The sequence below is a fragment of the Octopus bimaculoides genome, chromosome 16 (assembly GCF_046866305.1).
Source record: "Octopus bimaculoides isolate indiv1 chromosome 16, ASM4686630v1, whole genome shotgun sequence".
Lineage (NCBI taxonomy): Eukaryota > Metazoa > Mollusca > Cephalopoda > Octopoda > Octopodidae > Octopus > Octopus bimaculoides.
The window spans coordinates 16,916,444-16,933,878 of record NC_142943.1 but is presented as its reverse complement, the minus strand read 5'-3'; the positions used below and the strand labels follow the sequence as shown (position 1 = coordinate 16,933,878).

Genomic DNA, 17,435 nt, shown 5'->3' with positions numbered 1-17,435 from the left:
TGACTTCCCTTTCTACACACACACACACACACACACACACACACATATATATATATATATATATACACACACAAACACACATTTACATACAACAACATATGCAGGCTCTGGACCTAGTTCGGTAATATATGTATATTAGGCTTATGACTTATTGATTTGTTTGGAAGTAAACAATTTCCCCTATCTAAAGTAGGGAAAATAACCTTTATTTTAAGCTTTAAAAAAAAAAACGTCACCCCAACTGAAGAAATCTAATACAACTTATGACCCAAATCATGCAAAATTCTAGTGGGGTTCATAACGCCTACTCAAGTTTTTACCAAACTTGGTGTGCTAACTTAATGCAATGCAGAAGCAGTATATCTGAAATTAAGTAGTTTAGGAGTTATAGAGTTTTTAATTTGTTACCACTTAGGCCCTACTTTAGGAAATATCCTTTTCCTCTCATTTTTATTTTTGTGACGCTAAAACCTCTGACTATATTAACTGTTTTTTAGAATAGCAGGCTTATCCAACTAGAGTATCTAAAATAATGTCTCAAAAGAGAAGTGCTTGTGTCACTCAAAGAAACAAAAAAAATCTGGACGAAGAATCTCGTGCAATTTCAAGACTCACATAGGAAAAGAAGACTTGTTCCTCTAGAAGAGCATTTTTGGAAAACAACTGTAGGATACCAATGAAACTTCGAATTGTCGGTCGCTACATGTTCCTTGAAGGTACCATCAAAGGAAAGAAAGAAAGAACAAAGGAAATTTCGAAAGAAGTAACTTTTTAATGGCAAAAGAAATTAAATTTCCCGTGACTGTGTGTTAAGTAGCTTGCTTCCCAACCACATGTCCTGGGTTCAGTCCCACTGCGTGGCACTTTGGGCGAGTGTCTTCTACTATAGCCTCGGGCCTACCAAAGCCCTGTAAGTGGATTCGGTAGATGGAAACTGGAAGAAGTCCGTCGTATATGTATATATATGTGTGCGTGTGTGTGTGTGTGTGTGTGTGTTTGTGTGCGTGTGTATATGTTTACGTATCTGTGTTTGTCCCCCAGCATCGCTTGACAACCGATGCTGGTGTGTTTACGTCCCCGTAACTTAGCGGTTTGGTATGAGATACCGATAGAATAAGTACTAGGCTTACAAAGAATAAGCTCTGAGGTCGATTTGCTCGACTAAATGTGATGCTCCAGCATGGCCGCAGTCAAATGACTGAAACAAGTAAAGGAGTAAAGGATTAAGCAAAAGTAGAAAAAGTGTAAAGCAGAAAATGTGTAAATTGGGGAAAATACGATTCATTGAAAGGAATTTTTGACATCACAAAAGAAAACGCTGAATGGCTGTGTTGTGAGGATAGAAGGTTATATTATCTTCAAATTGAAAGCAGGGGACAGGTTGGGTATGGAACTGGAGGCAGCCTGTTCCAAAACTATCCATCCATCCAAAAGAAGAAAAGTGTCCTTAATGCCAACTTCAACCAGAGCAACTCCAGTATCATCGTCAACGTCTGAAGCAGAGACTGAAAGTGAATATCAAGAGTCCGAAAAATCAGAAGAAGGATCCACACAAACAAGGAGGAAGTATACTAAAACAGGAACTGCAACCAGTTTAGTAATATCTTCTAAGCTATCAACCCAAAAAGCAGCAACAGTTTGACGACAATTATCTCAAGATAGAATCAATGTTGAGACTCCTTCCTAATCTGGTATTTACAGAACGACTATCAAAGAAGCTATTAAACTAAAAGAGACAATGAAGAAAACACTATATTTAGAAAACAGGTCATTGCATTTTGATGGTAAACGTATTGATGACCAAGAACACCAAGCGCTAGCTTTAAAGAATGAACAGAGAGTAGTTAAGTTAGAAGCACTCCAATTACCAAAGGGAAAAGCCGATACTGTTGTGAAAGGAATAACAGCTGTTTTAGAGGAATACAATTTATGGAACTGTGTAAAGATGATTGTCGCTGATAAAACGAGTGTGAACATTGGGAAAAGAAATGGCATTGTCATTCAGTTGCAAAGACTGTTTGCTCAAAAGGGTTTGAAAGAACCGTAATTTATTGGTTGTCAGTATCATACAGTTCTTCGTGTTGTAATGGATAATGAACTTGGAGAAAAAAGTCAACTCCCAATATTGAACATACATTCATCCCAGAGCTTCTAAGTAATTACGAGAAACTCCAGGCTATTTTTCAACAATGGTGAAGAAATAATTACTGAATCAGCAGGATGGCGAGATGACATGAAATTTCTATTTCATTCGACCAAACCTTTTCGTTTCTTTGAAAAAACCGGAAAATTCTCTTCTATAAAGTTTCAAAAAATACCCAACTCAAGTAATGCAAGATGGAATTCTCAAGCAATACTAGCTCCTATGGCATTTATTCTTCTACTAGAGAAAAGAGTTTTGCTTCTCAATGTTTGTCGATTCATCTCTTACAGCTGGGCCGATTTTTGGTTTACTGACCAAATGTTCAATGCACATGATTATCAGAAGTTACGTGGTAGCCTGCAAGTTCATAAAATTAGCATTGAACTATGTAAAAAAGCCTTTGGAGTTGAGAACCATCAAAACTAGAAATTCCCAAAACAAATCAGAGTGCAGAACGGGCAATCAAGTGCCTTCAAGATTTTAATGATGTTTGTAAAGAGAAGGAGAAACTTCAGCTTCGATTTATTTTATCTAACAAAACATTAATTCTTTGTTATGTTTTAAAAATTGCTAACATTCAGCACTCTTTTTCTTATCTAGTTATTTAAAATTGGAATTAAACCTATACAGTTAAAATATGTATTGCTTTTAATTTTATGTCTTAAAATAACCGAGGTTTGAATCTTTGCACACAAAAATTTCAATTCAGTAATCTTAAAAATGTATAAATACACTTTTATTCCACATCTCTCTTGCGTTTACAAGGATTTAGGCAAATTTACAAGGATTTAGCGTATACTGAAGTGTGAATCTAGTGCAACCTTGTGATTATAATTTTAAAGCCAATAACTCCGAAACTACTTCAAACTAGAAATCTGAAATTTCTGATATACTTGAACAAGCATTATGAACCCCACTACAATTTTGTATGATTTGGGTCAAAAGTGGTGATCGATTTCTTGAGTTGGGGTTCACGTTTTTTCTTTTCAAATAAAGCAAAACAAATGATAGTTTCCTGAAATTATTCATCAAATTACAGTATAGGGTTCTTAGGCTGTGAAAAATTCATAATCCTAATGTACATAATGTAGTCTCCTCCAAATCCGCATAAATTGCTACGCACGTCGTTGTTACCCTCCCGTCCTTATGCACTCTTTCCAGCGCCCGTAATGTTGATCACACTTCATCCCTTACACCTCGCGTCCCGACGCTCCACATATTACATTCCCTTTCCCCTCACCTACTACCCACCACTCTGCCCATCTTTTCCACCGCCTTCAATTTGACCCTGCCACTTCCTGTTTCTTCACCCTCACACCCATCCCCTCCTTCAGATGTCCCTGTAACTTCTCGCCCACTATTCTTTTTCTCTTTCTACCACCCCAATCCCGGGTTCCACCTTCTCGTCTCAGCTCCCGCTGTCACACCTGCCCTTTCATTTCTTATACCATCTTCCTTAACAACTCCTTACCATCTTCCTTACCAACAACTACATCTTCCACATCATATCCTACCGGACCCAACAACATCACCTTCCACGCTCCTGCGGTTGTACCTCCACCAATATCGTCTTCGCACCCCCATTATTCACCCTGACCTCTTCTACATTAGGCAAACGGGCCTACGTCAGTCTGATAGATTTGTGGAGCATTTCAAAGATACCAGACTGGGCAGCAGATCGCCTGCATAGATATCTCCGCTACGACAGCCACTCCACTCGATCTCTCACAGTACTTAACTTGGCCATCATCCCTAGCTCTTCCGCCAGGAGGATCAGAAGCTCATTATTTTTTCTCATCAAACTTGTAGTCCTCAGCTCCATCCCAATTTCTCTTAACTTTTTTATCTTCTTCCAGCTCCTTTGCTTTTCGCTTCCTTGCCACCTGCTGCTCTGTCATCACGCCTCACACTCGCGTACCCCCACTCACCTTTCCCACACTTCTCCCAATCACACTTCTCTGCCCTCTACTGCACTTTCACATCCTTCCTACACCCCACCAACCCTGCTTCTCCCCCACATATACCACCTCTCACTGCCCACTTCACATGCACCCCCTTCCTCTCCAGCTTTCTTCCCCTTAATTTCCCCCATATACATCAGTACACATCCCCACTCACACCTCTTACCTCTCTCATAACACACATAACCCCTTACACGCACATACTTCCCAACATTCCTCCTTCCCCAAACTCTCATACACACATATATATATACTCACACCACTACTCCAGCATCCTCGCCTTACATCACACCCCACACATATACCCACACCTACACTCCACCCCTTACACTATACGCTCTATTATTTACACACCTACACTGGAATGCGCAGCCACAATCGCCCACCTACTTTCACCCATACTCACCCTCCAACCACCCACTGCTCTCTTTTTGCCTGACTTCTGACCATACTTCATGCTTTCTCACACACACACATACATTTATCACATGCTAATGAACTGTATAGTATCTTCCCTTGCTTCGCTCTCCTACTTCTGTTGCTCTCTCTCTCTCTCTCTCTCTCTCTCCAAAATTCCTGTTACAATATCTTCTTGCACCAACCTACATGTGGTTTTGCTTCTGGTATACAATACATACTAATTGAATTACTTTACTCAATTTCTTCTTGCGAACCTCCCAATTGGTAACCATTCCTGTATTTCTTGCAACTTTGGATTGCATTCGTTTTCACTTTCTAACATAACTGGGAACTTTACTATCTCTATTGCACCTCATCAACACTTTCTATCTGAGAGAAAATAGCTTTTCTCTCAGTAGTTTTTGTACACATCCCTTTTTAATAGGATACTTCTTCAAATCTCTTTTGTAATAATCCTTTCAAAAATTTTCTGTCACAATATATATCTACACACACACACAGTTACAAAAGAGATACTATTAGTTTCAAGCATTAAGATACATTAAATTGACAGATGTATAAACATACCATGCATCTCCATGCAATCTTTCAGGCTTAGTTCATGACATTGGTTGTATTTTTATAAAACAGAACACTGGACTATGAGAAAACATGAGAAAAAACACAAAGAAGGTTGATGCAGAAAGTGAAACAAGAAGGAAGAAAACCAATATCCTTGGTAATAGAAACTATAATTAATGTAGCTGGTGCAGAATAATATAACAGAAAGGAGGTCAGAGTCTGTGCTGTCCACCAGTTCAATGAAAGAAACCAGCCCATGTTCTTGCATTTGCTAAAAATTCTGGATCTGGAATTAAGTAATATGGTAGAATTCTTGGACCTAAAAAGAATGTGCCATCTTTCTACTACACATAACTGACATTTCTTTGACCCATTTACATATGTGTAAAAATTTCCACAATTCTCTATTTGATTGTATATGATGTGCATTTGATCTTCAGACCAAACATGTGTAGCCAAGTTAGTGGCCTTATTTTTAACTGTTTAAATACATCTAACATTATGAACTGATCCTGAAAGAGAAACACAGCATGTTACATATCTGCCAATTTAATGTATCTTAAAGCATGAAACTATTAGTAGCTCTTTTGCAATTGTGTATGTTTGAAAATAGTTATCTCTCACAGGATGGAGTACTTTCTTTTCCTTTTGATGATCCTACCGGTAGGTGCATGAGTGGCTGCATCACAAGAAACTTGCTTCTCAGCCACATGGTTCCGGGTTCAAACCCACTGCATGGCAAGTGTATTCTACAATAACCACAGGCCAACTAAAGCCTTGTGAATGAATTTGGTAGATGGAAACTGAAAGAAGGCTGTCATATATATATATATATATATATATATATATATATATATATATATATATATATGTATATATCTATGTGTGCTTGTCAGTGTTTGTCCCCCACTGCTGCTCGACAACCAGTGTTGGTGTGTTTACATCCCCATAGCTTAATGGTTCGGCAAAAGGCACTGACAGAATAAGCACCAGGCTTTAAAAAATGACCTGGGACAGTTGGCTCAACTTAAACCTTTCAAGGCAGTGCCCTAACATGGCTGCTGTCAAAAATGTCTGAAACAAGTAAAAATAAAAGATAATAGAACTGCAAAACTATATATATATATATATATATATATATATATATATATATATAACTTGTGTTTATAGATCTCTACCAAAATTTGGTAAAAATATTGTACCTGTTATCAACGTAGCAAAATTCTCATATGAAAGGTTGTTAATCATACAATTTTGTATGCATATCAATTTAAATAAGAGCTAAACTGCGATCCATTGTAAAAACTTTTTAATGATCTATGATCATTTCGATGCAATATCCCGACTCACTCATGTATGTTATAAAATATGGAATGTTGTATCACCTCAGGGTCAGATTTGATTAATTCATACCAGACAGTAAAAAAATATATTAAAAAATATATAAAAAATATATAAAAAATATATAAAAATATATAAAAAATCAATATAACAATTTGATAGGATCAATAACATTGACTGATTTATTTAGATTCTAAAAAAATATATATTATTTTGCTAGATTTACCTCTCTTTGACCATGGAAAAAAGTCTTTTATGTTTAACTTTAAATTTATTTTTTTATCATAATATATTACAGATAAAAAATTTTTTAAAGTGAGTTAGATTTTTGTTCTCAAGTATCTATTGAATTATTTGATAGAATGGTGTCGTTTTCAGCTAATTACTTTACATCATAAAAATTACTTAATTATACTTATATGTGAGATAGTAACGATTATATCGTAATATTTGTTTACTTTTTACGCTATCAATTAAATCCGTTCCTTCTTTTGATATTATTTTTAATATTGTATTTGAACCCCATTACTAAATTAATTTATTATAATCTTTCTTAAACTTTGTTAGCTGCAATCTGAATGTAACCTAATTTATTTCACTTATTATTATTCATTATTTACAATTTTGATAGCTGCGATCTAATGTAACCTAATTTATTTTATTTATTATTTTTCATTATTTACAATTTATATTCTCTAATTTATCTGGTTTACATAACCATAAAAAGTCTCATTACTGTTCTAAACTTTAAATGAAATATAATTATTTGATAAGATTATGTACATTTGAGTAAATTATATTATACATAAGCATTATTTACTAGATTTACCTCTCTTTGACCATTAACTTGTAAAAATATTTTTATAATATATAGCAGTTTATTTTCTTTCTTCATTTTATTTACTTTCAAAAGTCCAACGGTTTTTATTGAAATTTACAGCATCCCTTACTTGTTCACTACTTAACATCCTAGGTTAATATCCTAACTTAACAGCACTACTTACTTACTTTACTTTGTAATGGCTTTCATAACCGATATTGTATGCAGTGTCAATATGTTTCATGTCATTTCAACCTGTTTATACACATGTAATTTAAGGACAACTATTAATGTTGTCTGTTTTTTACTGTCTGCTATGAATTAATCAAATCTGACCCTGAGGAGATACAGTATTCCATATTTTATAACATACATGAGTGAGTCGGGATATTGCATCGAAATGATCATAGATCATTAAAAAGTTTTTACAATGGGTCGCATTTTAGCTCTTATTTAAATTGATATATATATATATATATATATATATATATATATATATATATATACAATAATATTGAATAGTGAGAATGAGTGCTCAACGTCCCATTGGTGGACAAATATTCTTTATTCATAGGTTAATCAGACTACCATTAGTTTCATGTTGAAAGAGATATCTTAACAATTATTCAAGTCTGCCACATGGGACATTGGTGTTCATCTCCATCTTTGTCAAAAACACAAGATAGTGTTGAACACCAATGTCCCATGTGACAGACTTGAATAATTGTTGAGAGATAACTCTCTCAACATGAAACCAATTGTAGTCTGGTTAACCCCTGAATAATATATGGGAGGTGCATGTGTGTGTATTAAGCCTTTTGTTCAACTCCTCTCTTTTTTACATACTTTTTTTTTGCTCAACTATTTTTTTCCACTTTTTATTGACTTGTAACTTTTCCTCTGAACTTGAACTTGTTTTATGTAAAATAACTTAACTCCCTACAATACTTTTTACTTTCCTTTTTGTATCCTTTTTATAATTATCTCTGCATTTTGCAAAAACTATTCCACGTGCTTTATATATATTTCTTAATTATTCTGTTCCTAACTTCTCTGCCTTTTTACATACTCTTTCATGCTCAACAGTTATTTTTTTTTCTTTCTTTTTTTCCAGATATTATACCTAACCTTTTCCCCACTTTTATTAACTCTGAACTCATACCTGATTTATTTTTTCTCACCTTCTACACCATTTTCTTCAATCTCCCTCCATTTTTTCTTCTTCCATCCCTTCCTCTCACCTTGACCACATTCATCACATCCCCATTAACTACACTCACCCTCATTCAACCACCTGCATCCCAAACTGTTCACAAGTCTCCCCCTATGACCATCTCTTTACACACATACTCATATATATGAACACAACAACTCACCTACTTCTCTTCTTTTCTTCTTAACTCACCCTCTAGAATCACATTCCCACCTGGCCCCAACCCTGTTTTCTTTCCTTCTTTCCACTATGCTTCTGCCATTCTTTTTCTGATAATTGACTCTAATACCCAAAATGTCAAAGACCGTTTTCTATTTTCTATTTAGTGTGAAACTAATAACACCTTTGTGAAAACTTTTCCCTTCTTGTGTTTTTTCTAGATTTTCTTCTTTTTGATCATTAATCATATATATGAATGCATGTGTGTAATGTTGTGTCCCCTTGTTGTGTAGTCATGCGATAGTTCTAAATGACTATTACTGTCATGTAAGTGATGTCATTCATTTCAAAAACATATCAGGTCATGGGAGAATATTACCTTACTTGGAAACAGGAGAAAGTTAGTGACAGAACAGGCATCCAGCTGTAGATCTCCCTCAATGACCTCTAACCCAGGTAAGCATGGCTTAGTGAACGTTTAAATGATAATGATGTACATACACACACACACACACACATTATTTTGGAGTGAAATACTTTCGGAATGACTTGAAACATGATTCAAAGAATCTTTAGCTCAGAAGTTATACTGAATAAAAGATAACACTTTTTTACTTTTTGACTTATGCCACTCTATAAGACTATATTGCACTAATATTTCATATTTCTAAAAGCTATAATTTTTTATGCTGTCTTTTTTTTTTACCTGTACTTTAGTTAACTTTTAAAAGCTTCACATATTGGTTTCAAATTTTGACCCAAAGCCAGTAATTTCAGGGGAAGGGGTAAGTTGATTACATCAGTCCCATTGTCCCATTGATCAACTGGTACTTATTTTATCGACCCCGAAAGGACAGAATTTGAACTCAGAATGTAAAGATAGATAAAATATCACTAAGCATTTTGCCTGGCATAAATGATTTATGTATTAACTATATTAACAAGAGTTTTCTTTTCATACTGATGGTCTCTGCATTGTTATATTTTCATATGGCACTTAATGTGCAATCTTGTGAATGACCTATTCATCACTACTTGAGCAAGTATGATGTGCACTATGATTCTTTCATGATAAGAGAATAATAGTGAAACAAATTACAAGAATACTAATCATTGTATTGCCTTCTTTCTTCACTGTATAAATATTGATTTCAAATTTTGGCACAAGGACAGCAACATTTGGGTAAGGGTAAGTAAATGACATCGACCACAGTACTCAACTGGTTCTTATTTTATTGAACCTTAGAGGATGAAGACAAAGTCAACCTCTGCAGATTTGAACTTAGAACGTAAAGACGGATGAAATGGTGCTAAGCATCTTACCCAGCATGATAACAATTCTACCAGCTCCCTGCTTTGTTCACGATAAAAATATTTCTATCTTTTATTTTGCATTTGTTTCAGTCATTGAGGAGCGGCTATGCTGAGGCACTGCCTTAAAGGTTTTAGTCAAACAAATCGACACCAGTACTTAAATTTTTAAAGCCTGGCCTTTATTTTCTATTGGTTTCTTTGGCTGGACTGCTAAATTAACTGAACATAAACAATACTGGTTGTCAAGTGATGGTGTGGGACAATCACAAAGACACTAATACACACACACACATGTTTCTTACTACACAGTCATGCTTGCACCCAAGTAGTTTCCATGTTAAAAATAACTTATCAAATCACTTCACACAAAGACAAAGATTCTACAAGAAATGTGGTATTCCTACCTTTCAGTGTAAAGCGGTTGGTTCCAATGAAGAAATATATCTGAATGGTATATCTTGACTTACCTCTATTCCATAGGATTCTTGTGTCCTAAAATGTTCATTTTGCACAAACACAAATTTACATCTGAAACACATCCTCATGCAAAAGACATTCAAAGATTTCTTCTTCAGCAAGAATCTTCATATTTGGAAAATATTTTCTCAATTTTCTTTTATTTACCATAGAATTGATAGTGTATTTAAAAATGAATATCACGCTGCATTATAAAAAGAGCCACATGTTTGATAAGCATCTTTATATCTGTAGCCCAGTTTGTTGAACTGTATCTCTTCTCTGGTGTGTTTTCCTTTATTAAACATTCTTTTTAATTGAAACCAGTTAAAAGTCTCATTCTACCTCCACGTTAATCCTTCTTTTTCAAAATTTAGAAAAGTTTATTTTGCTTTCTTTAAAACTTGTGAAATTTGAGAATCTTTCCCTTATACTTAAATCTAAGAACTAAATAATTTTATAAAGCATTAAATTCTGTTTATCTCTAAGAATTATTTGCAGGTTACCATAATATTTTATAGTGTTTCTTTTTAATAAATTAATCAAAGACAGTGACACAATTTCTATGACCTTTGCAGGATCTGTCAAACTGATAAGCTTAACATGTTCAGCTTGCAGGTACATGTTCGCAGGGAAAGTGTAGACAGAGAGAATTTCATAGGATTTCAGTTATTTGAAAGAAGGAAAGTATGAAGTGTCTCAAGCAAGGCTGAGGAAGTGAGTTAAAAAAACCCAACAGGTTGGGTGGCCCTGAGTGGAAAGAATAGACCCCTATCTAGTACAGAACAGAGGCATTGCAGTTCAATAAAAGTCACAAAAATTCACATTTGTAGTTATTTAAAGGTTTAAGTTGTGCAATCTTAATAGCTAATGAGAAAAAGGTTGCCTTATATGTAGTGACTGTGTTAAATGAGAGTAGATTATCATGTCTCTATTAAAGAATGTTCTCAAATGCATTGCTCAGAGAAGATATATACATGTCTGGTGTGAGGTGTTTAAGTTGCATGACAATGATGCTGTGTGTGAGGAGAGTTAAGGAGGGATAAATGGTGTGCATTGTTAGAAGAGACAACGATTAAGTCATTAGCGAACAGAATGTAGAGTGTGCAAGAAATCACTAAACCTTGAGATAAACCACAAATAATTGTGGGCATCAAAGATGAACCAATCAGCACACAATGCATACAATGATAAGAAGAAATAAGAGAGGGATAAGGACCATGCACAGGCAATTTAGAAGATCCCAAGACCAGACATGACTGAAGGTCTTGCTGATAATAGATGCAATAACAGGATCAGAAGTTGCCTTTTTGATGAGAGGACACACTATGGGGGTTTCCCAAAGAATCCCTGTAAAACATATAGTTAGTATAGGGGAGGGAGAATTATCAAGAAGATTTCTTTTAATTCCAAAGTTGCAGCACTTTCTTATTTATGTAATTTTTATTAAAGAGGTAAATGAAACTACAAATCAGGAGTCATTGGAAACTGCCACTTTGATGTCTATAAGAAGTTGTTGGTTTCAGTGAGTATCTTGAAATTTTGTGCTTTCTGAAGGAAAAGAAGAATGCATGGCTATCAGTTAATAGAGCAGTTTATTAAGGCATTACCAATGTAGCTGCATCCTGGTCCTCTCTGGCCTTTGGTATCCACTATGAAGTCTTTTCCACTTATATCTTCTGACTAACAGTAACACTACACAAGGAAAAATACAGTCAGAATGAGCATGTCAAATCATGTTATCTTCAATGCTGGGCTGATAGTTTTAAAACAGGTGGCACATTAGACCTTTTTGCACTTTTTTGAAGAGTGAAATTTTCTCAATGAATTGAACATAAAGTTTTAAAATAAATTTCAAAAAATAAAATATTGTTGATAAATAATCAAAATTTATTCCATCTTTGGCAGTACATTCATATAGCTGTCTGATTTACACTTAATTGTTATCTTTGCAGTGCTCCAGGACCAGTAATAGAAATATTCAGAATAAATGGAAACAATCAAAATAACTCTCCTTGTAACAAATACATCATGATTCAATCAACTTCCAGTAATTTGCCAAGCAGACACATTTTCATTTCAGAACTAGCAATCTCAGGTCATAGAACTAAATGTAAAGTACAATTTACACTTAATATAGATTTTTGAAAATAATTAAAAAAAAAAGTGGAATATGGGAAGTTCTGATGTTAATGCCTCTCTGAGAGGCATTAATAACATAATTAAAGAAATTTCAAGTGGGAAACAAAACTGGATCACAGATTTATTTCTCCAAGTTACTGTATTATAAAAAACTTACCATAATAAAAAATATATATTAATGAAAATAGGATGACTTTTATCAGAATGTAATCTATAGAAAAGCAGAGAAGATAATGTTTTGATATTGCACATACCACAATGAAAAATTAAAGGGTTATTAGGATTTTATGGATTGCCATATATAGCCAATAAATAATAAAACTAAGATTAAAGAAGTGCTTTCTTCATAACAAAATAACAAATGAGGTAGTTTGAAAATACACACACAAATACACACTTGTATATATATATATATATATATATATATATATATATATATATATATATATATATATATTCAGTGATATATATGTGTGTGCATGTATATATATAAACTGATATATTTTTCAAACATGAGAATATGAAAATTTTGTTTTGCAATCTAAATAACATTTTTATTAAAGTAATGCATTTTTTAATTGTTTCTCTTTGTATTAGCAAAATGACCAGTGGATAAATTATCTGATTGCCAGCTCATCTGTTGTTATTTAAGTGATATAAGCTGAACATATTCTAGTGAGACTCTGAGTAACATATTCAATTCTGAATCACTTCTCACAGAGAGAAATTAAAGGGAAAAAAATTACCTGTAATAAACAAGTATCAAATGCACAGAGAGAAACTTGTCTTTTGTTTGTTAAATGTTTAAAAAACTGGAAATATGCATCAATATATGGGTAATGAAAGAATGAACCTAATTTTTACTACTTATTTGAAAATATATTCATGTATCTATATATAACTCTTTTTGTCTTTATTGTATATATCCATGCCACTCTGAGTTATTTCTCTTAGCACATTTCACTTGCATCATGCATATTAACATAAGCCATAAATGCTTTCTGTTCTTTTTGTATTTGTCTAAGTATTTCATCTGCTGGATTTGATGACTACTGTCATCATGACACCTGTAACAGTGCCTACATATTTCCTCTAGACAACCAGTGTCCTCTCCTTAATGGCATATCAATTTTGAAGGATTCTTGAATCTTTAGATTATTTTTCCCATTCCATTTACAATTAGTCATGGCTAGCAAAAAGACATTTGCTTATTCTTCTCTCTAAGAGAAAATAATTTCAATGAATCAAGAATCTCATTTGTATAGTATTTCAGTATTTCTATCCTTATTTGCTTTTGCAGTTTATATCCATGCCACAAAACAATTAGGATTATTTCACTTAGCTCATTTGCATTTAACCTCATAAATATGCATACAAATGTGTGTGTGTGTGTGTGTGTGTGTGTGTGTGAATAGTGGGAATATAAAAAACTGTTTTCAAAATATATATATACATACATACATACATACATATGTATATACTTCGCATCTGTTATAAACAAGAAAAGACCCAAACAAAACTATCCTTACAAAAATCTATTATCCATCACAAATAGCATCTTGACAGTATTCTAACAACCTGTTAGATGAAACAACAAAATCTCTGAAATTAGTAGTGGAACTACCAACAGTGACAAAGAATAGAGACAACAATGTGAAAAAAAAAAAAAAAAGCAGACACTATATAAAAATAGAATACACTATCTTCAGCTGCTTGTTCGGGGATCTTCGTGGTTTCAACATCAGAAGCAACACCACATCATCCAACAGTGTCAACAGCATCAAGAAAAGAATTTTAATGCAACTTGAGAACATACAAAGATAAATCATGCATGCAAAAATTATAGACTACATACATACATGAGTGCACTATTGTAAAATCCCAAAGTCTGCCAAGGCATTTTATAATGAAAATTGCCTGGAAACAATGGGATACTCAGCTAGTATATATATATATATATATATATATATATATATATATATACATAGACACACACACACACACACACATACATACATACATACATACACACACTCACACACACATACACACAAACGTCTGTAGTGTTTTTTGTTGATTTAAGCTGATCTAATGGTTTCTTGCTCTGGAGTTTCTACAGTGGGAACAGTTCTGATGAAGCAGTGGCATGCCACGGGAACACCAGTGTAACAGGCCACTTGATTAGCTTAATCTATTGCATTCCTCATTTATACTGAATACTCCTTCTCTGGATCATTGCCCAACAACACACATACACACATATATTCTGAATCACCTCTGAATCACTTCTCAGAGACAGGAAATAATAAAACATATAAAACTAAAATTCTAAACAAAAACATACGAAATAGAAACACTTTACGTTGCTAAATAGAAAACAATTTTTCATACCACCATTATTCAGTTATAGTATTAGAATGTTTGCATGGCACAGCACTATATGTGTGTGTATATATGATATATACATATATACATATACACACACATACATAAATGTGTCTGTGTTTGTATGTATACATACATACATATGTGTATATATATATATATATATATGTGTGTGTGTGTGTGTATATGTATGTATGTATATATGTATGTATGTATGCATGTATGTATGCATGCATGTATGTATGCATGTACATATGTAGTATGTATATATGTAAGTGTCTATGTATTACCAGTTAGTCCATATGTCAGAAATAAAAGCACATTCAACATTATAGGACAGATATATTTTTATATCATCAAACAATATATTTATTACTGGCTATGGGATATTATTGATCTGAATGTTGTCATCAGTTTCACACCAAATATTGTTTCAAATTTTCACACAGAGCCAGCAATTACAGGAGTGGGGCTAAGTAGATTACATAAACCCCAGTGTTCAATTGATACTTATGTTAACCCTGAAAGGAAGAAAGGCAAAGTCCACCTCAGAACACAAGGTTGGAAGAAATGCTGCTAAGCATTTTGTCCAGCACAGTAACAATTCTGCTGGCTCACTCACTACCTTACCACAAGACAATATTAGCAACTCTAAAGACAGGTTGGCCAGGCGTATATAAGCACTAGCCTACTGAGACTATGCACTTCCAGCCAGAACGTTGGAATAGTCATCAGTATTGAACACAAAACTGATGGTAACATTCTGGATAGTTATATATCATAACCAATAGTATTTTATCTCAATAATACACACACACACACACACACACACACACACACACACACACATATTGCATCATTTCCATTATATATTTATTTATAATAGTGTGCATAAACATAATTATATTCCTGTGTATTTATATCCAGAATGTTTAAATAAATACTATATGAATTTGCACTCTTCATTAAATTTAATTCATTCAAAATAATAATACAGAGAAATCACAATAATTATTCTAGCTTTGCTTTTCAGAAAAAAACTAACAAATTCATATTTATCTATAAAAAATACCTGAACATTAACTTAGAATAAGAAAAAATAAAATAATAATCTTTTACATAATAATACTGGTATTTTGGTGAATAATTTTAATCTAAATATTTAAAACCAAAATTTACTTTTAACTAATATAACATACTTGAGCTATATAAACATTTTGTACGTTATTTATCATCAATCTACTAAAGCATTTCAGAAAATGTTTATAGTTTAAGGAAAAGAAATAATACATTTCATTAAAATGAACAAAAATATTTGACATTACATGAAAAAAAAAATAAATTTGGTAAAACACTTTTGGAAAAAATTATTTTGAGACAAAAATTATTTTTCCTTAAAATAAAATACTTATGAATTATAAATCCCATACAAAAAGAAAAAACTTTATCTACTTTAAAATCAATAATATAATCATTATAAAAATTTTAATACATATCATGTGTATGAATAAAGATTTTAAAATAATAGTTTTCTTTTATATGGGAGCAATAATCTTGTAGCATCTAACTCCAGTTATTTAAATATCTGGATATTATACAATATATTTTGGATTGTATAATCATTTGTAATGCAATTAATTGCAAAATTTAAATTAAAATATCAATTTTATTTTAGAAAATCTTAATGTACAGCTGTTCATATAATTGGATTTAAAATTATGAAATAAAATCTTACTATGATATTATTGTCATATACAGCATTAAATTTAATTAACTATAATGGGTTATAATATCATAGCTATTAATATTAATTAGAAATATATTTAGTGCAATTTTTCATTTTAAGGTGTAGAAAGTCAAATGAAATTTTGCTGAGATCATTTATATTTGTCATTTTTTAAATACTGCTATAGAATGTTTTAGATAATTAAATATACCTCTACTCAAAAGGATATATATTAAAAAAAAGATGAAATATTAATTTAATTTTAAAAAGACTTTACATGTTTTTTTTTAAATTCTTTTGTTTTCATATGGCTTTACAGTTATATGCTTATGTAAGAATTTGTATTAAAATGTATTTTGTGAAATGACCAGTTAAATGTAGCTCTTTTAACAAAAAAATGTGTCTGCATGTGGCATGACAATGTGCTTGATCACATGCACAACAGCAAGACAAGGCAGATTGAGAGTGGCATAGCTCCAACCTAATAGTCAAATTCCACATGCAACAATGCAATAAAAAATAATGAAAATAACTGTGCAGACCAGAAATATAAATGATAACAATTAAAATAGGTTTTTAAAAATTATATGAAATGGAATAACAACAGATTATGATTTAAATATTATTGTTTGAAGAAAGTAAATTATTAGGACCAAAAGTTAAAATAAAAGTTAGTGCAGGATACAAATAAAAACTGATGGTCACAAGCATTCATGATGTCTAGAAGTGTAAAGTAGGAACACACAACATTTGTAAAGGCCACAGTTATTGAAACAGTGGCATCCTTATTTTAA

At 32.7% G+C, this 17,435-nt stretch overlaps 1 protein-coding gene across 2 annotated transcripts in view; it reads right to left on the bottom strand.

Moving 5' to 3' along the window:
* The window catches only part of LOC106871424 (poly(rC)-binding protein 3), a 488,151-nt gene that overhangs the window by 91,562 nt on the left and 379,154 nt on the right, over positions 1 to 17,435 (bottom strand). The window contains exon 14 of one of the 2 annotated variants that reach the window (XM_052973822.2): positions 11,965 to 12,083. The exons of the other annotated variant lie outside the window; for it this stretch is intronic. Coding sequence (XP_052829782.1) covers positions 12,059 to 12,083 — 25 coding nt within the window. The 3' untranslated portion in view covers positions 11,965 to 12,058. Of the gene's footprint in view, positions 1 to 11,964; positions 12,084 to 17,435 lie in introns of those variants that run through there. 2 annotated transcript variants of the gene reach the window in all.